General features: G+C 39.0%; 2 protein-coding genes across 2 annotated transcripts in view; both read right to left on the bottom strand.

Moving 5' to 3' along the window:
* Guf1 (GTP binding elongation factor GUF1) overlaps positions 1-25,373 on the bottom strand; it is a 1,117,012-nt gene that overhangs the window by 1,009,579 nt on the left and 82,060 nt on the right. The gene's annotated exons all lie outside the window — the stretch shown is intronic.
* Positions 14,589-25,373, bottom strand: part of Grxcr1 (glutaredoxin and cysteine rich domain containing 1) — a 94,407-nt gene continuing 83,622 nt past the window's right edge. Inside the window, exons 3-4 of the mRNA XM_050149670.1 lie at positions 21,123-21,188; positions 14,589-14,855 (exon numbers count right to left, since the gene is read on the bottom strand). Coding sequence (XP_050005627.1) covers positions 14,676-14,855; positions 21,123-21,188 — 246 coding nt within the window. The 3' untranslated portion in view covers positions 14,589-14,675. The remainder of the gene's footprint in view (positions 14,856-21,122; positions 21,189-25,373) is intronic.

Genomic DNA, 25,373 nt, shown 5'->3' with positions numbered 1-25,373 from the left:
CCACAATTTTAATAAAATAATTGATTTTCCAATGTTAGTTGTTTTCTTGTTCTCTTATGATAGATCAATGTCAGCATTCCAACAAAGGCAACATCCATGCTTTGGTATCTTGACCATATTTCACTAATATTCAAAAGCAAAGCACTCTCCAGTCATGAAAAATGTCCCCACAGATGTGCAATGATGGCGTGATTTTGACAAATATCAGCTAGACTGAAAAACAAAATACTGTTATTTCAGCGACATTTAACTTTCAATGTGTTGACTAGCCTTATTGCTTACTTTTTTTTGGGGGGGGGGGAGAAGTTATGAACAAAATCGTGTTTTTATTTTAATATTTTTAAGAAATAACTAATTCTAAAGATTTTCATTTACAAAAAAACCAAGATGACTTCCTTTTGGGAATATGAATGTCATTAAACATTTTTTGCAGTTTTTGCAAATATTCTGGTGAAATATTTGGACTAAGTTAAGACAACTGCTTGGGAGGAGAAAAAAATGAATGAAAATTCAGATCTCTGTTTGCATGCTCCAAATTAATCTGAAAAGATAAAGGAAAGAAAGAAAAGTAAAGCATAAAGGTTACAGGAGGATAGCTGGTCAAAAAATAATTATATAAAACTGAAAGTTCCTCAGAGAGCTAAAGCGATGTCCCCTCTATGCTGTCTACAAGCGGCAAACATAAAAAGAGGTTCTGTCTGCACACTAAAGCGCTGCAAATTGTATTAAAGCACATGTGCTTTGTTAAAAACTCAGATTCTAAATATTTACCGCTTTTGCAAGAGAAAAATCAGTGAAATTTTAGTAAAGTTGTTTTGCGATTGTAGTCAGAGAAATCACATAAACAATACAAACTACACATGTGATCTCTCCACTCTACCTCTTCTTTGGAGCATTAGGAACATGTAAAGAAAAACTACCTGAAGTACAAAGTGGCAGTTCCCCAGTTTGTTTATAAAGTTGTCTATTCTACTCAAATAATGATGGGGGGTTGGAGAGATGGCTTGGCAGTTAGCTAAGAGCCCTTACTGCTCATGTAGATGACCCAGGTTCATTTTCCAGAATCCATATGGAAGCTCATAGCTACCCGTAATTCTAGTTCCAGAGGAACTGATGCTCTGTTCTAGCCTCCACTGGATCCACATGCCTGTAATGTACATAAACTCACATGTAAGAACAGATAAACACATGAAAATGAATAAATAAATAAAACTTCAGGTCACCTGCACCGTCTCTTCCATTCTGCATTACAGATTCCTGGTAAAAGAAAAGTATCAATGTGTACTGTAGTTACGAAAAATAATTGTGCAATAATAAACTCTGAGCATAATTTGCATGTTCTATTAATCAGCTATACGTTTGTTTGTATTTATGACACATGAATTTTGAACACCAAGAAAGGTAGAAGACCTGCAAGGTTGATCAATATATTTCAAAATGAAGAAAGTGACAGAAGACATCATAAGATGCAAATACATTATATACCTGGTACTCCTTTAGACTTTCCACTGGGCAGGGAACCCTGACTGCTCTTCGGACTGGAGAGGGAGGGGGAGAGGAGTGGGGGGAGGAAGAGAGGGGCGGGAGGAGGGGGAGGGAAATGGGAGGCTGGGAGGAGGCAGGAATTTTTTTTCAATTTAAAAAAAAAGACTTTCATGCAAAAGTCAAGACACTTTATTCCTTTTGTTTTATAATGTAAAGCTCTTTAAGTCTGTTCTTGAAATGTTCACATCCAAGGTGAGCATTCCAAAATTTTTCTTCATCTCCTGCCTGTAGCATCTCAACCAGGTTTAGTAGGTAAATTTCATTGTCCTATATACAGCATTAAGGGCGAGTTGGCAAACAACAACAATTTCATTGAGAAACAATAAAAACTCGGTTGTATGACTGAACTTGTGTTTGGAAAATTCTAAATACTGTCAAAAAGATTCTCATGAACCTTTGGTGCAGGGGAAGAATCATCACAGAAGAGGGGACAGAAGGGGTCTGAAAGTCAGAGGAACAGAAAGCTTACTGTGAGATTGTGTCTTCTAGAAATTTCGGAGGAGCTACACCCAGGAAGGCTCGTTAACATGGCTGCATAAACAAGACCCAGCAACAGATGAGAATAAATATATTAATATGGGGGTGGATTCTCAGGAGGCCTCATCCCTAGACAAAGATCTACAGGCAAATGAGGAATTTGGTAGCAGCTGAAAGAGTCTTCCAGGGAAAAAGCCCCATTTAGTTATCCAGAATCAAATGGTCAATCCTGAAATTATACATACAGTAACACTGTATTGACCAAGCAGATTCTCAGATTCTGCATGTGTATAGGAATACACACACACATATATATGTGTATGTGTGTGTGTGTATATATATATATATATATATATATATATATATATATATATAATTAAAGAAAAGAAGTCATGAATTAGGAGGTGCAGAAAAGGGGTCTGAGGGGAAAAGGAAAGAAAACATGATGCTTTTATATATTAATTTATAATAAGAAAAGAAAAATAATTTTAAAAAAAGAAAAATTCACATGTATAATCCGAGTTGGAATTAGTCTCTCTTTATATAAAACATTAACCACTTTGCTGTTTATAAAGTTGAAGAGAGTGTATCGCTCCAAGTATTCTACACACGCACTTTTTACCTCGTATTATTCTTGCTTCATTTCACTCTATAAAATATCTATGTTGTTCTGAGGAAATTAATATATATCATTATTGAGAGAGATTTAAGATGTTCTGAAGTAAGAAGAGCATGCGGTTTGGCAAGTTCCTCATGCTCCGAAGTTTACACATTTCATCCTGCTATCTTATTTCAGACTTTTCCTTGGGTCTCCTCTGTGAGGCCACGAGTTCTCTAGCACATCATACTCACCTCACAAGGAGTCTTCAAAAGCATTCTCAGCGAGCCTATTCGAAAAGGATTCAAACTCAGAGCCTGTTTCACAGAGCCTTTCTGATTACCATAGTATCAAGGGTAATTGCATGTGGGATGAAGATGGATAAACACCGTACCCATGGGTGTCGTTAATCCTGTTTTTTGTTTTGTTTTGTTTTTCCCAAGTCATTAAGCTCTGTTCAAAACAGAACTGGAGAGACTAACTGGAGAAAAAAAGAGCCTGAAATTCCTCAATCTGACAGCAGATTTAGCTGTTTGTGTATGTTGAGTACATATCGAATAATTCGCTTTGCCATCATCTTTTCCTTTTTCTCTTTGTTGTGGGACTCTTTGAATGAGCTAAAACAGAAGAAATGACAAGTTTGCAGATATCAATGTAGTTGGAATTCTTGGAACTTCTATCCTTTCTTGTTTTCCTCTTTACCAGCTTTGGTGGATAATAAAGGAATATAGTCTGTCTCGTGTTATGATTATCATTGATGATACAAAGATTAAAAGGCATTATTAAAACAAGCAAGGTTGTAGTCTCTTCAGAAGATGTCATAGGTTTTTCTAATCAGTCAGTATTCCCAGAACACAATGATTTAAATATAGCTACAAAATTATTCTATTTTATTTTAGATGTTTTGTAATATTACCTCTAGAATCAGGAATAAGAGTTCCATTAATGATCACATACAAAGCAATTTCACAATCAGCTTTTCAAAACAAAATTGCCTCTGAATCACTCACCAATACAATTGGAAAACATAATAATTTCTGTCCAGTGCTCCAATGTGGGTCTCTGTCTCTATCTCCTTTCATCGCCTGATGAAGGTTAATATTCACTGAGGACTACTAAGAACTCAAGAACAGTGGCAATGGGTTTTTTGATCCTACTGCACGTACTGGCTATGTGGGAGCCTAGGCAGTTTGGATGCTCACCTTACTAGACCTGGATGGAGGTGGGTGGTCCTTGGACTTCCCACAGGGCAGAGAACCCTGATTGCTCTTTGGGCTGACGAGGGAGGGGGACTTGATTGGGGGGGAGGGAAATGGGAGGCGGTGGCGGGCGGGCAAGAGACAGAAAACATAAATGAACAAATTAATTAAAAAAATTAAAAAATTTAAAAAAAAGAGTTGGGAGTAGGTAGCAGGGAGGAAGGGGTGGGAAGAGATCTCACTTCCGAGGTTAGTTTAGGCGTTCAACTAGTACAACTTCTGAATACACTTCTAAGAAAGCACAGTTAAAATAAACCCTCAAAGACGACTACAAAGAACAGAAGTGAGTGACAGACCATGGTGGAATTCAAGCACCCCAGACATGTGAGTGCTGGGATTTAAGGAAAAATGACAGATACTCAGGAGAAATTTGTGAGGTGGTGGTGGTGCCTGCCTTTACTTCTAGCACTCAGGAGGCAGAGGCAGCCAGCTCTCTGTGAATTCGGTCTGGTCTGCAGAGAGAGTTCCAAGACAGGTTCCAAAGCTACAGAGAAACCCTGTCTCGAAAAAAGAAAAAAACATAAAAAGAAAAAGAAACAAGAAATTTAGTTGGCTGGTTCTCAGGGACAGGCTGAATCATTTTACATTGGCTCAGCTAGTGTACTGCTTAGTATATAGCAGAACTTGGGCAGGTTCTGGAATTTTCCGAGTCTTGCTCTCCCATGTCATAGTAATGTTTGTTTTGAGTTAGAAGAGTGTTCCTTTTCTTCCAGCATAATTTCCTGGTCGGGGGCTAACGATGCTCGGAAGAAACGGCTTCCTTCCTCCATTTCACCAGCGTTACACACTTCCTTATTAGAAAAGTTAGAGTGCTCACAGGTTCAGGGGGCTCGCGGAACTCCTCCATTTACGTCTCCTTAAAGGAGAAAGGTGGGTTAGGAAAGGCCCCAATCTTTGACAATTTTTAACGATCATATTCCACACAGTTAAGTGTCTAGTTTGGGATTCGATGTTCTTCTATAGTTGCAGAAGAAAAAAAAAAACCACCCCCAAAATGTATCAGAAACAAAAAGATAATGAGCAGAAAATGCTAAATTCCACAATCAACACAATTCTTCAGTTTTGCAGTTGAGTTGAATGTGTCTCTGCGTTGCCAGCTGGAATAGGGAGCGCATCAGCACACAGACATAGACGCACGAATATGCACAGACAGTAGACAGGCACAGTGCAGCCAGACACACCACACTGTACTGGCATTTCCACTGTGTTTTAATAAATAAAGACTGCCTGAAGACTTGAGAGTAAAACAGTTCCACTGATCAGCCTTGCAGACCAGGTTATGGTAACACACACCTTTAATCTCAGTAGCCATAATGACACACACCACACCTTTAATCCCAGTAGGTATTGGTTACAAGTTATTATGGATAATGGTCAGGAAGAAAGCTAAACAAAGGAAATTAAATTCAAAGTTCTTGCTTTGAAAAAAAAATCCAGGTGGTGATGGTGGAGCACTCAGGAGGCAGAAGCAGGTGGATATCTATGAGTTCAAGGTCAGCCTGGTCTACAGAGCGAGTTCCAGGATGGGCTCCATAGCTACTGGGAAATCCTGTCTCAAAAAATGAAAGAAGGAAAGAAAGAAAGAANGGTGGCGGGGAAGAGTCAGAAATCTTTAATAAATAAATAAATAAAATAAAATAAAATAAAGAAGCTGATTGGCCTATGACGAGGCAGGATTTTCAGGGCAGAGAGAATGCTAGGAAGAAGAAGGGCAGAGTGCAGGGAGTCAGGAGGAGATGCCACGAGACACAGGGCGAGAAGAATGGAAAGTGCATGCATGAGATAAATGAACCTAAGGTTAGCACATAGATTAATAGAAATTGATTGGTTTAAGTTATAAGAGCTAACCAAAACCAAGCCTAAGCTATCAGCTAAACATTTATAATTAACATTAATTCTCTTTTGGTTATTTGGGGGAACGGCGGCTGGCAGGACAAAAAAAGTCTTCCTACTGGTGTGCATGTGTATACAGAATAGCCCAACTTTATACAATTCATGCAAGCACAAAGTTCTGAAATAAATAATGTCAAGGTATACATTTTGATACCTTTTCTTCATTTTCCAAAAAGTCTGCAATAGTCATATATTAATTTAATATTAAAAAACTAGTGGTGTTCACTAAAAATCAAGCTTTGGAGAGTTGCATTTGGAAACTTGAGTGTGAACTAAAAGGAAGTGCAGATTCCGCTCCTTTACTGTGGAATGGTAGCAAGCACAGCACAACAGGAAGCAGAAATACAGGAAGCTACAAGTGTGCAGGAAAGTGAGAGCTGCACAGGAGCTGACAATGCACTGGGCTTGTCTTAAGCCAGGAGCTTGGATCGGTATGAGGATCGTTCTGCCAACAGACTGGTGAGGCACTAGATGGAGGATCTATCTCTCTGAATTTTGAAATTCAGAAGTACTTGAAGGAACACTCAAGTGAGACGTGTGTAGTGTCTGCTAATAAGGTGGGAATGCAAATGATTAGATAAAGAAATCAAAGCTTGATGCTGCATCAACCAAAGGCTAAGACTGGGAGAGCAGAAACACACGTACAGCAGACAGAGAAAAAGAGTCCTCTGCAGAGCTGAAAACCCAGTCTCCTCATGAGGACTGGGGTTTTTGAAATCTCTGGAGAATTTTCCTCTCCTCATTTAGGGATGGTCACACAGGTAACAGGTCCTGAGCTGGCCTTGAACTTGTTGAACCAGCAGGGACCAGCTGGTGGGAGACAAAAGCAAACAGGGGTTCTGTTTTAAGCTGTTGGTCTTTTGTCTCAAGCAGGAGGGTGAGGAAGAAACTGGCCATTTTGGAAATTCACAACCTCCATTACCTAGTCACGGCCCCTCTTCCTGTCTTCCTAAGTCCTGGTCACCCAGCATCTTGTGGATAGCTGCTCTCACCTGATTCTGCAGCAGGTCATTACTTTGCATCTGTATTTGTAACTTCCTCATCGTATTTCATGGTATGTTGCTCTCAGTTAACATCACTGTGAACTGGGGCTTTCTCCTGTTCCAAAACCGGCTCCCCGGGACCTCAGCCCTTTGCCTGTCCTGTTTTTGTTATAGCACAATGCTCTTTCTTTACCCTTTATCTCTGAAAAGCTGTGTGTGCTCAAGACGTCCTCCTTCCTACAATAGCACTATTTCGTACTGACAAGTAGAACCCACCAGTAGGCCAAATACTAACCTTTTGCCTTTGAGTCTGATGACAACAGAAGCTAAAAATGGGTCTGTGGTGGTTTCAACTTCTAGTTCAGTGGAGTCGCTGTTATTTTGGTCCCTGATGGAAGGACTTAGGTCAAATTGCTAAAACGGTTATATCAATAGCTCACTGTGCCAAGCAGGATCTATTTCCTTTTCAGTCTCTTTATTCTCAGACTAAGGAAAAGCGTTTTGCATAAATTCTTATGCAAAATACAGTGCCTTGTACTTTTTTAATAAAGGTTTCTTTTTCTCACTTATGTGTATCTATCTCTTTCTTGCTCATCTCTCTCTCTCCCTCCCTTCTTCCTCTCATGTGTGTGTGTGTGTGTGTGTAGGTGTGTGTGTGTGTGTGTGTGTGTGTGTGTGTGTGTGTGTGTCTGGTGTGCCTGTATGCGGGTACCCACAGAGGTCAGAAAAGGACATATCAGGTTCCCTGGAGCTGGAGTTACAGTGATTGTAACCTTCCTAGTGGGTACTGGAAACTGATCAGATCCTATAGAAAAGAGGCAAGCACTCTTAACTGCTGCATCATTTCTCCAGACGTCCCTTCCTGCTTTTCTTTTTACTAAAGAGCATCATTTCTCTGTAAGGACGCTTACACTGCTCCCCGAGTCTCAAGCTGTTGTTTCCAAGCTCTCACACTTGTCAAGCATATAATTATTTTCCTTATACAAATTAACACGGCATGGCAAGAGCAGTTTGATTGCCAATGTTTTTGTTGCCTTCATGATGAATATGGGCTCCTTTAAGCTTTTCACCATCTGGATTAAAATGATCTTAAACTCGGTATGGAAAGTACTAAAATAAATACTTACTATGTATGTCTTAATCATTTCAGCAGGCCTATTTTGTAGGTATTAGCATTACATCTAGTTATAGAACTAAGAAATGGAAGAAGATAAAGGACAGATAAGTTCCTAAAGTTATACAACATATAAATGGTGAATGTGCAAAATCCAAACCAGGTGCTTTCTCTTAAGTTCCATGATGCTTGCATGTCACTCTAATCTTTGATTTGAAGCAGCAGTGAAAGCTTACATCAGCCAGCCATCATAGCAAGCACATTACTTTCCTCTTACTTGGTTTATAGTAGGTCTTGGACTTTCTTTTCTACCGTTATCACCGTAACAATTGGCAAATTTTAGTGTTTTATTCAGACTATTTTATGTGAACTTTGTAAGTAAGTTGCAAACACTTTCTCAAATCCTATTTGTATAGACACAGGCAAGAGAAGAATACAGAAAGAGAAACATAGATACAAGAACTGCTTGCATATTTGTAGCAATACAAGGAGCCATAGCAACTACTGAAGAACACAAAGAGAACTTGTACCTTGAAGGGGGGGAAACAAGTTATAATTCTCTCTTCAAAGAATAAAGCACGGTATAAAACTAACGAGCAAGAAAACAAAAATGTGATAGGAAATAGACTGGCAGACCGTTCTGTCTTCGGGTAAAAGATCTACAGCAGACAGAAAACTCGAAAAAGACCTATGCTTTAGAGAAATCAGGTGCCACATGGTCTTCCAGGATGCGTCTCTGAGGCTGTATAATGGTTTTCCTAGGATCTCTGGGTTTCCCGTCTTTACTTAGCAGATGCAAAGCAACACAGGAAATAAGGGAATAGACGACTGACAATGTAAAGGCAGTTGTTTTCTATTAGTCTTAACATTTCTCATCCACAGCCATAAACTGATGTTGCATCAAAACACCATTGTCTGGATTGCTTATGCAACATTTTGCTTTCTAACTAATCTGTGTGTTTACACTTTAGACATAAGGGGACCATCAATACACAGACTAAAAGGTGACAACTCAAGGGCACAGAATTCTAAATTAAGCAGTGTGAGAAACCAGTGTGGATGTTTTCTAGGTATTGATTAGCACTGATATTAAATTCCAGTTTTATTTTCTATAAGCAATGCTTTTTTTAAATATCTTTATTCTTCTATTAAAGCTATATTCTTATTCTAACTGACCTTGTCTCTAAATTGTGCATTTTTAATTTTCCAATGTATTATGTCTGGAAAAGTTCAGAAAGTGCAGAATAGAATTATAACAAGTGTTGCCATCACAATGCTTTTTCTTCTCCAAGAGAGCTAGAGTTTTAGTAAAAATACGTCACTACAGTTTAAACCATTTTCCCTCAGTGAGTTTATACAGTTTGCCAAATGATCTTCAACAAGGCCAGGGCTTCCTGAATTAAAAAATGCTTCCTGATAAGAAATACTTTACGGTCACTTCCATCAAATGGAAGACCAACACAGCAGCATGAACCATGCATCTCTTCCTACAAGGGGAAAATGAGACAGATCTCTAAGAGCATACTTGCAAAGAGAACCCTGTTTCCTAGCATAATTGGTCCTCCAGCTAAACACTGCCTTCATTAGCCTAAGCAACACCAGCTGCTTAAAATCTGAGAGGTGATGAGAAAATTGCCTTAGGCATATCACCCACAGTACCCTTAGCTACTGCTATGGCCCAAGACTTAGCTCCTGCCTTGCTAGCAAACTTCCATTTCCCATACTTACAAGACTTGCAGGATCTCCACAAGCTGTGGGTAGTACATTTCTTATGATGCCTCCTGCCTCTTGACTGTCTGCAGCCAAGAGTACCACCCTTCTCTATTTGCCTGCTTCTACTACCTAAAGACATATATATATACCAACAGCTTTCTTTCTTCCCACATCTCGTGTACTTATTATTGCATTTAATTGTGTGATTAAAAAGCTATACTAATTTTAATTAAATCAAGGAACCTGTTATAATTAAACATTGCATGGACTCATTAAGATTCAAGAACAATGAAAGAGAAAGCTGTCAAATCTATGAGAACTAGATTCAAGACACTGAATATTATTCTGTAAAACTGAATATTAAGAAAAGGTTACTTTCACATGAATAATGAATAAGGAAATCAAAGTTTCAGGGGAAATGGGTTGATAACTATTCTTGGTTGTCAACTTGACTACATCTGGAGTAAAGTACAACCCAGAAATTGAGGGGAACTTGTGATCTGTAACATGAGGGCCAGCTTGTTGGGATTTCTGTCCTGTCCGATACCCCACAACGGTCAAGCCCCAAAGAAAAGTCACACAGTGATCTCCATAAGATTATAAACTGATTGGCCCATTAGCTTGGGCTTTTTCTTAACTCTTATAACTTATATCAGCCCATTATCCTTACTATGTTAGCCACGTGGCTCAGTACCTTTCTCAGCTGAGTAGATTACAGCTTGCTTCTCCATGGTCTGGGCAGAAATGGGAGGAATGGACTTCCTCCTTCCTAGCATTCTCCTGTTCTCATCGCCCCACCTCTACTTCCTGTCTGGTTGACCCACCTATTCTTCCTGCCTGGCCAATCAGCATTTTATTAAAATACATGACTGACAGAATACAGATAATTCTCCCGCACCAAGAGCCCACTAGCTCATGCACCAGGGATAGATCTTGGTCCTACTGCCAGGGGCCCGTCAGACAATCCGAGCTTCAGCACTGTCTCCCACATAAGGAGGGCCTCGTTGGTCCTATGGAGGCTCCACAGTTGTCTAAAGTTCATGAGTTTCCACGAGATTGGTTCAGCTGTCTCTAGAGATTTCTCCCTCATGATCTTGATCTCCTTTGCTCGTATATTGCCTCCTCCCTCTCTCTTCAACTAGATTCCCAGAGCTCAGCCTGCTGCTTGGTTGGTGATCTCTGCATTTGTCCTGTCAGTTATTGAATGAATGCTCTATGATCATCAATCTGATAACAAGGGAAGGGCAGTTAGGGCACTCTCTCCACCCACTATTGCTAGGAGTGTTAGCTGGGTCATCCTTGTGGGAAATTTGAGAATTTCCCTAGTACCAGGTTTCTCCCTAACCCCACAGTGGCTCTCTCTATCAAAACATCTTTCATCGCTCTCTCACTCCTTCCCTCCCCCCTCGACCTTTCCATTCCCTCATGTTCTCATTGACCTTCCCCTCTCCTTTACCACCCCCACTTACCTCCCATTTACCCAGGAGATCTCTCCTAATTCCCCTTCCCAGGGCTATTCATGTGTCCCTCTTAGGGTCCTCCTTCTTACCTAACTTCTCTGTAGCTGTGGATTGTAGTCTGGTTATCATTTGCTTTATGTCTAATATCCTCTTATGAGTGATACATACCATGTTTGTCTTTCTGGGTTTTGCTCACCTCACTCAGTTCCATCCATTTGCCAAAAATTTTCATGTCATTGATTTTATAGCTAGTAATACTTCATTGTGTCAATGTACCACTAAGTTCTGGTGGTGCCATATTGCTCCTTAGGTTGTTGAACGTATTCTTGCATTAGCATCAACCCAAATCTTCCTTTAACCAGTGCAGGTAATATCTTTGTCTCTTGATCCAATTGTTGACTGTAGGTGTCTCAAGGAGCTGCTGAGGTTGTGGAGGAACGGGTGGGTTTGGTGGTAAAGTAAAACTTGCAGATTACAGGATCTGATGGGGAGGTTTGTGCAGCCTGCCTACTATAGGCTTGCTGATGACCAGTTCGTGTGATTGAGATGGGTGGGGGAGAGGCTCAGGGTTTATCTCCCCCCACCCTCAGGGCCTAGGGCCTAGAGACTGAGTTACCTCTTATTCCACTCTGTGTGGTCACTCTCTGTGTCTCAAGGAGCCCCAGAGGCATAGGTCCTTTACTTCATTTCTGAACACTCTGCTGCTGCAGCCCGCAGCCTCTTTGTTTCCAACTCAGCAGAACTGCAATGCCTTTGTGGATGTGTGCAACATGAGCCAGTAAGTTCCCAGAGGAAAACCCAGAAAATTTATGGTTTACTTCCTTTTCCCCTTTTGTTACAAGAGGGAGGCCCTTGTTTGTTCCTGGCACCAATTGTAGTAGGAGCCTACTTGTTCATCCCGGCCACCCAGAACCCAAATAATTACACAGAAACTGTATTAATTAAATTACTGCTTGGGCCATCAGCTCTAGCTTCTTATTGGCTAACTCTTACATCTTAATCTAACCCATTTCTATTAATCTGTATATCATCATGAGGTCATGGCCTACCAGCAAAGTTTCAGTACATCTGTCTCTGGTGGCAGATCATGGCATCTCCCTGACTCTGCCTTCTTCCTCCTAGCATTCTGTTTCATCTTCTCTGCCTACCAAAGTTCTGCCCTATCAACAGGCCAAAGCAGTTTCTTTATTTATTAATGGTAATCACAGCACACAGAAGTGACTCCTACATCACATCCAGTATTGTGGGACAATGGTTTTACCCTGTAAACAATTGTTTCTTGTATTTGTATAATAAAATGTTGATTGGTCAGTAGCCAGGCAGGACAACCATGCAGGAAGTAGAGGCAAAAAAAAAATGAGAACAGGAGAAATTTGGGAAGAGGATTCTGCAAACTGCTTTTATGACCCAGCCACTGAGCAAGATGTGACTGCCTCGCCAAAAAAGGTACCAAGCCACATGGCTAACATAGACAAAAATTATGGGCTAATGTAAGTTATAAGAATGAGTTAATGAGAAGCCTGACCTAATGGATCAATCAGTTGATAACTAATATAGACCTCTGTGTGATTAATTGGGCCTTAATGGCTGCAGGACCTGGTGGAACAGAAAACCTCAGACAACACCCTTTCAGTATTTAAATAGCCTCTTGTTCCTTTCTATTGTTAGTTGCTCTCCAAGGCTTTAAAAATGTATTTATGTGGTATCGGCAGGAAGTCAGGCACACTATAATCTGGCCCACTATCATGAGATGGTCATTGTCTCCATAAGATTCCTAATCCTTCTTTAAATACAATTTTCTCTGACCTTAAAAAAATGTGTAAATTAGTCCTTTGCAAGACACAGTGTCCTCTTGTTTTGACAAATAAGCTTCCAATTGTCTATATATCAGCTGTTCAGCACATTCTGTCTATGTCTGACTCATGCATGTAGGTCCTCCAGTTGTACATTTTACAGCACACTCCTTTGATCCTTCCTTCTAGGGTTATAAACTTCATGAAAACAGAACTGCTTCCCCCATGCCTGACTAGAGAATGTCTCAAAGGCATTTGTTGCTTTTTTGATGACTGTATGGGTGTTATGGAGGTTGTGGTGGTTTGAATGAGAATGGTCCCTATAAGCCCAGTTAGTAGGATTGCTTGGGAAGGATTAGGAAGTGTGGGCTTGTTGGAGGAAGAGTGTCACTGGGAGTGGGCTTTGGAGTTTCAAAAACTCATGCAAGGCCAAGTGTGTCTCTCTGCCTTCAAATTGTGGGTCAGATGTGAGTTCTCAGCTGTTGCTACAGCACCACACCTGTCTGCCTGCCACCATGGTCTCCATCATGATGGTCAAGGACAAACACTCTGAAACTGTAAGCAAGTTCTAATTAAATTCTGTCTGCTATAAGTTCCCTTAGTTATGGTGTTTCCTCATAGCATTAGAATAGTAACTAAGACAGGGGTGATTCTTTCAAACCATTGATAAGAGAATCCATAGCTATAGACAGAGGCAGACAACAATGGATTTTCATCTACTCTGCTCATATTATTTTGTTTCATATATTCATGCTTAAGCAGTTATTCTGCCCTTCTCTAAAGACCCATGAGTATCCATAACTTTATGAGTGGCTTTCCATGACAGTGACACAAAGCAGGTGCTCCGAAGTAAGTTTATTTAAAAAAAAATTAAACACAAAATAACTTGAAATAGCTTATGGCAACATGTGTGTATGTGCTGCAGGTGTATGTGTGTATGTGTGTCAGTGTGTGTCTATGTGTGTGTGTTTATTCATGTGTGCGAGTGGGGGTGTATGAATGCCATGGCTTGTGTGTGACAACCAGCAGACAACCTTCCTATCAGTCCTCACCAGGCTCCTTGGTTGAGACAGAGTTTCTTGTTCAAGCATGCATAAACAGGTTAGCTGTACTGCAAGATCTGAAGAATTCTCTTGCCTCTGCTCCTCATCTCACTGTGGAGACACAAAGATTACAGGTGGTAGCATACTACTGCATGTAGCACTTTGTAGGTTTGGGGTCACCAGGCTACATAGCAAGTATTTTGCACACTGGACCATCTCCCCAACTGTTCTGGCAGTTTTTATAACATCCTCCAAAGATCTATCTGAGAACACTGATAATGTATAATTAAAGTCATCTGCTTTGGCACTATTATATAACTTCAAAAAATATGGCTTAAGAATACGTGGTCCACTATTCCGCACTGTTCAAAGCTTATGCTTCCCTGAAGTTAAGGAATGCATCACATGCATTACACATCTGAAGAGTTCTAACAGACCATCCTAAAGAAGAGAGTACCACTGCAACAAGCACTGAGATATGTTTTCTTTCCTTTAGGAGTCAGAAACATTTGGGGAATGAGACTTTGGATATGTTAGAATGATATTGGGTTCTCCATGATCTCCACTAGAAACCATCATCTAGCACAGGTCTTCGTTCTCTGAAGTTGCTGAATAAGTGCTTATTTAATAAAACAACAAAAATAATCATAACCAAAAATTAAAACAAAGGTAATTATAATATACAAACTTTATTTTGTAATCCAAAAACATTACTTTCTTTAAAAAAAAAAAAGCTTAGAAACCAGATTTTAGCCTTTGCTCAATAAAATGAGGCTTTCTCTGGGCAGAAGCTCCAGTTAACCGGCACAGTTCTTACAGCGCTGAAGACCGTTCTCGTTGCAAGCTGTACACTTCAGGGCTTTGAAAGCGTCCGTAAAGCAATTTCGAAACACTGACATCTTGCTTCCATGGCACACGGAGCATGGAAGGAAGCCAAAGCCTCCACAGGAGGGACACTCGTGTGGATGCTGTACTCTCTGCATAGGGTGGCAAGAAACAGGAGAGAACAGAAAATTCGTTAATGTAAACAATTCAGTCAGTATCGTCAGAGGTTGTAAAACAACATTGGTAAGATATAATTGTGGCTATGCACCTGACATTACCCGCCATTACTCTCCTTGGGACCTAGAAGAAAGACAGCTGCAGAATTCTTTTACTGCCTTCCTTGATGACCACCTATGGCTCAGGCTTGGTTTAGGAAGTCTAGTAACTTTTAGCCTAAGTGTGTTGCATGACACATACTTTCAAGAATTTCATCATGTGAAAACATTTTTTGTCAACTAAATAAAGCAAGAGATAATTATTGTCATGAGAAGAAAATACTTTTAGCTTTCCCTTTTGACTCTCTTAACACTTTTCTGTCTTCTAGAAAAGAAAACATTCAATGAAGAATTTGAAAAATCAGAAAACTGTGAGCTAAAGTTTGAAGAAGCCAATATCTACTGAAGATTAGTCATTGTGTTGCCAATTTGAATAATTCTTTAATCTTTGCAAAGCACTTTCAAGTGTATCATTATGTGCTATTTTCTCCCTCTACCCTCCCCCTCCACATACAGACATCATCTTCAAGAGAGACACAATGCAAGAATCATTATCCTCATTTGATACTTAAGAAAACAGAAACGGATATCTTGAGACATTTATGCACATCATAAACCTTTCTTAATAGCTATCAGCCTTTCCATTTCAAGCAATGATAAAGGATCTCAAATATAGAATAAATACAACCGGGCCCTGTGTGGAAGACAGTATTTCATAAAACCTTCACACTCATTTCAGTTTGTTTCTTTGCACACATAAGCTTTCTCGAGTCCATTGTTGGAACTCTCCAAGTCAGGGGTGATTAGAAGCCATTGCAGAATGAGCACAAACAGAATGATGCTAAGTTCCTGACTTGCAATAAAGAAATTGGCAGCAATGTTTGAAAGCCTGGCTTTGTGCAAAGTTTAAAAATGTAGGCAAAACACACATGCAAACACACACACCTGCAAAATGACAAACTTGGACAAACATATTTGACCCACACAGATACATACAGTATTTCAATAGAGTCAAAATTGCAATTAAAATCTCTAAAAAAAAAAAAACTCAACTGAAAAGGAACCTAAACTAACTGAATTTATTTTCCAATTTCCTAGTATATCCAACTAAAAGAATCTAGAATAAAAATAAGTAAATGCAATTTTATTCTTATAAGTAATTTCAGAATGTAATTTGGAAAGCAAGCATTAGAATACAATCAACTGAATGTCTACACCCTCGGATATCTTTTCACGTGTATATTTTTAGTAAGACTGACTTCCTACTATCTTTTGATTTAGCTTTTATAGTAAAACACAGAATCTATGCAATGTCCTATTTTTAACAGCACAGAATTATTTCTATGTAAAGTAGGTGTTGCTGATCTCAGTGACACAAATTAGAAACTGGAAATGCTCTTAAGATTAAGGAAATTCAAGTCTCCCAAACAGATAGATTGAATGTAAATGATAATTTGATGATTTTGTAATAGTTCTGTGCAAGAATTGATCCCTGTAAAGAAAAGTAAGTTGGATTTAAATTTTTTGTAATGCTAAAATGTCTTTGTAAATATTGGGGGGGGGAGAATATACTTTAAAAGCTAAATATAAGGGAATTAGCAAGTAATTACATAGTCTAATTTCAGAAATAAGATAATCAATGCAATACATCCCTATAATTGTGAGATAATGATACATTGAGAAATATCAAGCTGGTCTCGTTAATATACACTTGCAAACCCAGAACTTCAGAAGTAGAGGCAAAAAAGATAAAACATGTAAAGTTATTTTTGACTACATAGTGAGTTTGAGGCAAGCTTGGGAGATGATAGATGATACATAGATGTATAGATGATAGATGAATAGATAGATAGATAGATAGATAGATAGATAGATAGATAGATAGATAGATAGATGATAGATAGATAGATAGATAGATAGATAGATAGATAGATAGATAGATAGACAGACACATAGACAGACATCATGGCTTCTATAAGAATTGCATCAACTAGGCAAAGTAGATGTTAAGCCAGTCGTCTATGGCTTAGAAGAGAGCAACAGGATCAGAAGTCCAGGACTCCATCCATTACTGCAATAGTGTAACAAATTTTGACTTCCTAATAGACCAAGAGTGCCACATATTAAAAATAAAAATAAAGGATATTCACAAAATTTGAATTTCAGATAAATCACAAATAATTTTTATAAAAACATATATTTCCTTGGAAATCGACAACAAACCATAGTTTATGTGAGACTAAAATGTAAGTGGGAGTCGAGCTTTGGCAGACTAACAGGGCAGGTGCTGTCAGGCAGCAGGAGGAATGTTTGGAAAAGAGCTGTTTACCAACAGATGCAAATTGTTTGGCCATTTTTAAAAAATGTGCCTCAGCATTTCAGTAACAAACATAAAAGGGCATCAGGTGAACTTTATCTATAACCAGTTCCCACTGTGTCCTGGAACACTTGTGGATGAAGAAGCTTTAAAATAACATGGTTTTCCAAAAGAATGTGTTTATAATGACAAAGAATAGCAAAGCCGAAATAAACTGTGAGCTCCAGTCAGTCACCCCGTGTCATCCTCTCTGTCACCCTCTCACCCTAAACATCGGACTGTCCATACATAGAACTCAAAATTGTACTGCAACAGAACTAGAGGATCTGAAACATCATAGATCTGAAACAGAGCCTACAAAATTACTTTTGATAAATGAAAACATCAAATGTTATATTCACTAGTACCAGGAGTTTACCCTGACTTCATAATTTATCTGTGAGTCACAACTAATAAATTTTCTAAGAGAAAATTAACATATCAATATTTAAGCCACATTCTTATATTAACAGAGCCACTGGTTTATCAAGACCATCCTAAAACCTTCTCTTTGGAGTCCTTGAATTGTAAAGTGAAATCTTTCTTTGATTACTTAGTTCTTGACAGGATTCAGTGAACTAATCCACACTGGGCACATAGAAGGCTGACTGGCACACAATAAGGTTAGGCATTGTAAACCAGTCTTTTATTACTATATCACTACCTTAAGTCATATGCACCAGCTGCTGTCTACAGATAAATTATTCACAGCTACATGCCTCAACCATATTCTTTTATGTTGGGTTGTTTAATTTAAATGCATCAGTATTAGTCTTCTGATTTAAGAGCTTGCCTCTGTAAAGAAAGAGTAAATATTACTTTAAATCTGTTAATTCTGATGCATAAGGCACAGTGGTAAAACTATTATGAGACCACTGTTATTCTCAATTTTAAAAATAGCTATTTCAATTATCAATGTGAGTCAAGACATAGCTTCTGTGTCATATAAATCTGCTCCTCTTGGCCTGTTGTTCATGTGCAGGGACATGGGCAATATTCTTCAATAAGTCCCAGCCACTCAGCTTGCCAGAGAAATGTTCACTTGAACAGTATACATGATAGCATTCTTGAGCCAGGAAAATGTAAAATTATTTGCTGATTTCCTTTTCCTGGCCCCATACAACTGCTAAGCCTTATCCCTCACCTTCACTTAGGATAACCACTAAGCCTTGGACTTGTACTATGAGAACAAAAGGTGGTTGTATGAATGACATGTGGCAACCAATAATATAAATGAGAACTGCAAAACCTGTCTAATGTCTTACTAAAGAATAACCAGTTGTCTGTCTTCTAGGATGTTCCATAAGAAACAGATCATAGTATTAGAACAGCTTATTCTCTGAACTTCATACACTAGATAAATTTCTCAACCAGTCTTGTGTCCTGTCATGATAAAGTCATATAACCCATTTACCTATATGTCATCTGAACTGAAAGTCATAGGAGCATAACTATATAAGTAATATCATGGGCTTTAGAGTCAGACTGATCAGATTCAGGCCTCAAACATTTTCTGTAATATCTTGAGCAAATGATTTAGTCTCTTTCTATGCCTGTTCTCTTACACGCATCATGAGAATAATAATATAACATATTTTAATCACTCAGTATATATAAAACACCAAGCATATTACTTGCTACATGATCAGGATTTAAATGCTTTCAGTCCTGCGAATATTTAACTCCTACCAAAACTAACCAGAGTACTGGATATGTGGGGGCCCACAGAAATGGATCTGCTCCACCTTGACTGAAGATCCGAGAGCTTAAGCCTGCTCTTGCTCTTTCAAAGTTACTGACAAGAAGCCCGACTTAAGGAATGGCTACAAACAAGATATCCTGACCTAGGGTGTGGTTACTTGGTGTTTTGGATATAAAAATGACCCATAGACATGGATCCACTCCACCTTGACGAAAGATCAGAGAATTCAAGCCTATTCCTGTCTTTTCAAGGATATTACAGGAAGTTTGATCCAGGGAGTGGTTGCCTACAAGATACTTGGTCCAAGGTATATCCACTACATGTCAGCATCAGAATGCTTAACTGAGGAAATACTTTATATCTCAAATATTGAAGCAAGTAATTGTTCTGTTTGTCCTTTGTGTCATGTTAAGCAGTTTTTTGCCTTCTTCCCCTCCTTTCAAATTGGAGTATATAAGCAAATGAAAATAAATGTGGGTGGATTCAGTATTCATTGGGTTACCCCCATGGTACTGTTCTCTGTCTCTGTGTTTCTTTCATCTCTGTTCCTCTTGCCTAACATTTCTAATCCACATTTCCCTACCCTGGAACATATGAACCCATCAAGGCTGGACCCTGAGTGATGTTGCCCCAACGTGTGGCTACAACATAGATATTCATATTTGAATATTACATCCTCATCCACGTTGATTGATTATCTAATGCTTCTCTAGGGTCTCTCTCTTTATCTAGATTGACTTCCATTAAACCCTAGTTCCTTCATAGGCAGGATTTTCTGGATGACTACAAATTTTACCCTTGGGACAAGAAGTCACATGGCTATCAGTAGAGCTGTATTGCTGGTAAATTCTCAAATTTTCAGACCATAATACTTCATAAATTACAAACTGCATTTGCTAAAGAAATTTAGGAAACCAGATCATGCCATATTTTCTTTCTACATCCCCGGGACACTCCCTGTTCAGAAGCACTTTCTCTCTGCCTGCCCTTTTTCTCAGCCTCTGTGTATAACTGTAATGCAACTGTTACTATTATGACAGAAATTAGCTCAGAACTTTCCTGAGTTACTGCTACTTTTGAGCAAATCTTTGAGCAGACACTGTTGTCTTGGAAATCACAGCTACTCAAAAAAATTGTCAAATGAGTAAATACATCTTGATTTCCTTCCAAGAGAGACTAAATATCATTAAAAATAACTGTCAAAATCAAGGAGTGTGTAGTTCATTTGGGATGTAAATCAAATACCCAAATGAAAATGATTAAAGGAGTCCTTTAGCAACCATACAATATGAAGAGTCATGGAAATAAGAAGACAGAAAAAGCTAGAAAGTATTTTTAAAACTAGTACTACAGATAGAGACTACAGACCTTCCAGATATAGAGATAAAATGAGGAATTGGAACAATGCCAGTCTAGGTAGATAGAACTTGAATTAATGAATGGTTCTAAAGAGAGCAAGGAGGTCACATAACTCTTACTTTTGATTGATTTAGAAGGATAAAAAATAAAGTTAGAACAAGAAGGGCCAGTAAGAGCATGTGGATGATGGTCTGCCTTGTTCATCTGGTAAAGCTCTGGACAATCATGAATGTATAATTTTCCCTCTTAAAAGCATTTCCATCAGGATAATAAAGCATATGGTCTTCCTATGTGCAGGAAGAAACAGGCTGATACAGTCATTTACCAGAGAAATGCTAGAAGTTTCCCAGTTACATATTAATTTATTACATTATGTATTTGAATAATTGTGTCTCTTATGCTATACCAACAGAAATTAAAACGTGTGTCTCATAGAAATGGTTTTTTCCTATACCTTCATAAACGGTGAATAAGCCGATGGGAATAAGTGTACTTTAAGACAATTTTCTAGCTTAATACTTCATCAACACCTCTATTATGGAGAATTAGTCACAGATAAAGTCAACTAAAAAGTTCAGTTAATAGGATGAGGTTGTTAGAAGCAGATATTTAAATCACCCTTGTTGGAGCAAATGCAATGGCAGGTGGTACCCAATTAAACTCTCACACATATACCATTTTAGATTTGTATGAACACGGAATAAAAATTCAACTAGGAAACCAACTACAATCAGAATGTGCCTAACATTTTTGATTACTAAAAATAAGTTGTTAAAAACACAATTACCTCAATTTTGGTTAAGAGATCTTGCAGTTCTCCCGATTCATTCATTGACAAAATCTTCTCAGCACCCTGTTGACAAGAGAGGTAGGAAGAAAAGAAAATCCATTGTGTTAATATTTGAAAGCCAAAGTCATAACCAGGAAAGCTTAGCTTACCAAACAATGAGCACAAATTTTCCCCTCAGCTTTGAGTAAACTTAAAACCACAGGCCAAAATGTCGCATACCACTCCTGTGTCAAGTCACTGAGAAGGCAGTCAAAAGGGGCAAGCTCTGGGAAGTACTACCTCTCACACCAGGCCCACCAGGGATGCGTACAGCACACCCACGGAACACAGCACCAGGTCTTCTAGCTGGAGAAGGGAGCTTTGAGAAAAATCCACAGCCTGGGTTCTCTCTGCCCCCTCCTAGTCACCCTGGAATGACCCTCCTTACTGCCACACATGTACTTTCAATGGCTAACAAAATCATCATCATTAACCCAGCGCTGTTGTCAAGACAGCAAGCACCATCTCCTTTGATACAGTGTGCTCTGCTGCTCGCAGAAGTTGACCCTTCGTAAAATTAAATAACAATCCCAGAGTGTCCTCGAGAGAAAGCATAAAGGCAGCTGGAACACTGGCGGGGAAATTGCTCCAGAGCTGAAGTTACTATGAAAATAAGACTAGGAAAGATGTAGGCCCTTTCCTTCGCATTCTTCGTGGTCTTTGAACTATCCCCATTGTCTCTCCTTTCCATATTCTTCTTAGCGCTCTTCCATTCAACTTCTCAGAGGACAGAGAGGGGAGGAAGACAGTTTGGGTAATTATTACTAATGAAAGGCTGAGTTCACTTTGACTTTGTTCACGCTGTCTCTGCACTGCTTTAAATAAGAGTCTAATCCACCGCTTTCTTAATGAACAAGTCATGGATGAAGATCAAATCATATTTTTATATTCCTATTTGTGGTAAGCATGGCAAATATTCATTTAAAGAAATAATGAGATCTTATTTGATCCCATGGGAATCAAAGTGTATTTTATGTGAATACATATAAAAGAATAATCCACTTACAGAAGAAGATATTAATGCTAAAAGATTGATGTGTTGGGAAATCCCAACATGGGCTAAAGATCTACTTGCTAGGGCTGCAGAATGCCTTCTGGGGTTAGTGGCATCTGGTCGCTTGATCACTTGTTCAGGTCATGAAAAATGTGTGACTTATTTAAGTAGGTGCTGGTTACTTCCCCATGTTGTCTAGAACTCTAGCCCATGTTTCATCTTAGTTTACTCTGCCTTCTAACATATCAACACCAGAAATGCCAAGTCAATATATTAAAATCCACTACAGATGAATGCACAGGGAGACCGAAAATGCACAGAGCCTAAGAAGAGGTAGATTATATCCATTCATTCATTGATAGCTTCACCAGGCACACAGACAGATGTGACAGTCAACGTAACACAGGTAATGGAAGCCTACTGCCAGAACATTAAATGTAGAAACTTAGAAAGAACCGGTAATATTTTCGAATTGCAGCTTTCCATTTCCTTTCCTGAGCTAACCAGGCTAAAATGAAAAAAATCCTCCGGGGAATTGGGCACAAGAACTAAGGCAGCAAGGAGAATATACACCTCATTTTTCTCAAATGAAGGAAAATGCACCGCAATGACGGCAAACAAAATGAATGCCCCATAAAAGCCATGGCCAGTCGGCTTCCCAGCTCTTTTCTAAGCAATGCATTCTGCCTCCGTCAATGGTGTAGAATACACTATATGCTGAGGAAGGATCGAGTTCATTGCTCTTATATGCAGGGAAATTTCCAGAGCATAAATTCCATCTCACATTAGATGGCTAAGCTTTGATCATATCAAGGTCTGACATAATCCCAATCGGCAAGATATAACCGAATGATTAGTGGATAGGTGGTGTACCGAGTGCTCAAGATTTCAAAAAGGTTTCCCAGTTACAGGAAGCAAAGAGCTGAATACCTGATTCCTCCATCACCAGCTGCAGTTCAAGGGTCTCCACAGTTCCTCCTCAACCAGTGCTCAGATCTGTACTGGGAAGCCAGTTTCTAGTCTCAGTACCATCGGCTAAGCTACAATGGTAACCAAAATCTCTGACTTTATACTGGGCCCCACATCTCTTTGAAAGTAAAAGATATAGGAGTGGGGGTGGACAAGAGTGTTCTAGGGTCCCTTTGTCTGATCCAAAGGGCAGCAGCCAGAAGGGTGATCTCAGCCTCACAGGGCCATTTCCTTCCATGCTGAGGTTCAAAGCACTTGTCATGGAGTTCTCTGATTGGCCTGCTCTTCACTGTGTTTGAGTACTCCAAAAATCTCATCCACTCCTTTTTTTTTTCAGTCAAATCAATCCAAACCATTAATTGGCTTACCAAAGATGCCCGTGTGTGTACAACAAAGAGACATTGACACTCTTGATAAATAATATTTTTCTGGTTTGTTTGGCAAAGAATATCAGAATTTGACACTTTTCATTTAGAACTCCACCATTCAATCATAAGCTACCAGATATTAACCATACAATTATGTACTCCAGTTCGTCAAAGCTACCAGGGCAACTTTATTTTATTTATTGTTCAGTATTTTTTTCTGTTCTGTATTTTTTTCTTAAAATAAATATAATCTTGAAAACGACGATAATAGGACAGTAGTAATACATGAGGTAGATTATAGGCATTTAGTCATTGTTGCAAAGTAATCATAATTATCACAAACTTTAAAAAGAAAGAAACTAACGTTTAAAGAGAAGCAAGAGAATACACGGAGGAAGAGAGAGGAGGGAGAGAGAGAAACTGTTGTCCCCCGCTACCATGAAGGCTTGTTCATCAATGAAGAATAGTATCCAAAACTCAGTCCGGAACCTGGGACTTATGATGGGCGAATTTGTGTTTAGGACTGGCTGTTCGCTGAATTTCCAGGAAGTTTAAGTGAGTGAATGGCACTTTGTACCACGAAGACCCCACATCCACAGTGAGCATACCAGAGAAATTGGAAAAAAAAGAGTTAGTTTTGTCCATTTCAGGACTGTGTTTTATCCAATTATATAGACTGCACTGTGTGTGCCAGGGTAGGTTCTGTCTCGCAAATATTCATTTGTATATACACATATTTGGTGTGTAACACCTAAGCACCTATATTGTAGGTTTTGTTCATATTTACTTATTTATTACACTTCATCTTACTAAGAGCACAACATAAGTAACAGACCTATATCATAGCATAATAAAAAATCATATTGAATATGATTTCAAGAGAAAGAAAAGGAAACAAAGAAAAGGAAAGTACATCCCGAAATGACAGTTACAATTAAGGCTTACACTGGATTCTCAATTATATCCTCAGAAGAAACAAAGTCTGTCTTAGCACCGGAGTCTGGACAACAACTCAGATAAGAGGTGAAATGACTCATACAAGTAATATCTTTTCTTTTTACTGACCGTAAAAATTTTGCTTTCAATAAATGCTATTAGAGAAATGGCTCTTGAAACCAACCAGTAAAACTTTTAGCCTCCTGCTAGCTTTAAAGAGGACTCTTTTATTTCTCACTTAATTGACTCCCTGCCATGCATTTGTCTCCATTCTGTTGCATGCTCCACACTGCTCATTAAACGGTCTTCTCATGACTAACATAAAACCCACACTCTCAGCAGGGCCCACAAACAGCAGCATTGCTGGTTGACCAATCCTCCCAGAGCTGTCTTGCCCTACTGTAAGTTCCGCAATATTTCCCCTCCTCCCTTCTTTACATTTTACACACAGACTCCATCCATTGCCTGAAATTTCTCCTCACTCGCCACTAGGAAAACTTCAATACACTATTCAAACCCCATTAAAATGGTAAAGCATCCCTGAGTTTCTCAGGAGAATCAGCCATCCTTAGACCTCACTGCACAGCAAGCTGTGACGACATCCTTAGGTATTCAATGTTCTATGTGCCATCAACAACTCCTGAATATTTACTGTATTATTCATCTTTAAAACAGGGCAGTAACACATCATTAAATTTTAAGCAAGTATTTCTTATAATCAATACTATCTCAACAAAGGTAAGCAAGCCCGGGAAATATCAGATTGTGTATTTGTGAGGGAGATCATGCTAATGTGATGTCATAAAAGAATGTCAGATGAACAGCAAAACAGGCAGATGAGGACTGCAGAACCACTCCCAGGTCACTCTCTGGAGAGGACCGGGAGGCTAGGACCCAGAGATCCTGCCTGGTAAGTAACCCTTCTGCTGTGTAATCAGGAGA

This window comes from Alexandromys fortis, unplaced genomic scaffold (genome assembly GCF_014885135.2).
Source record: "Alexandromys fortis isolate MF-2015 unplaced genomic scaffold, M_Fortis_MF-2015_v1.1 scaffold_0, whole genome shotgun sequence".
NCBI lineage: Eukaryota > Metazoa > Chordata > Mammalia > Rodentia > Cricetidae > Alexandromys > Alexandromys fortis.
This window is presented reverse-complemented; position numbering and strand designations above follow the sequence as displayed.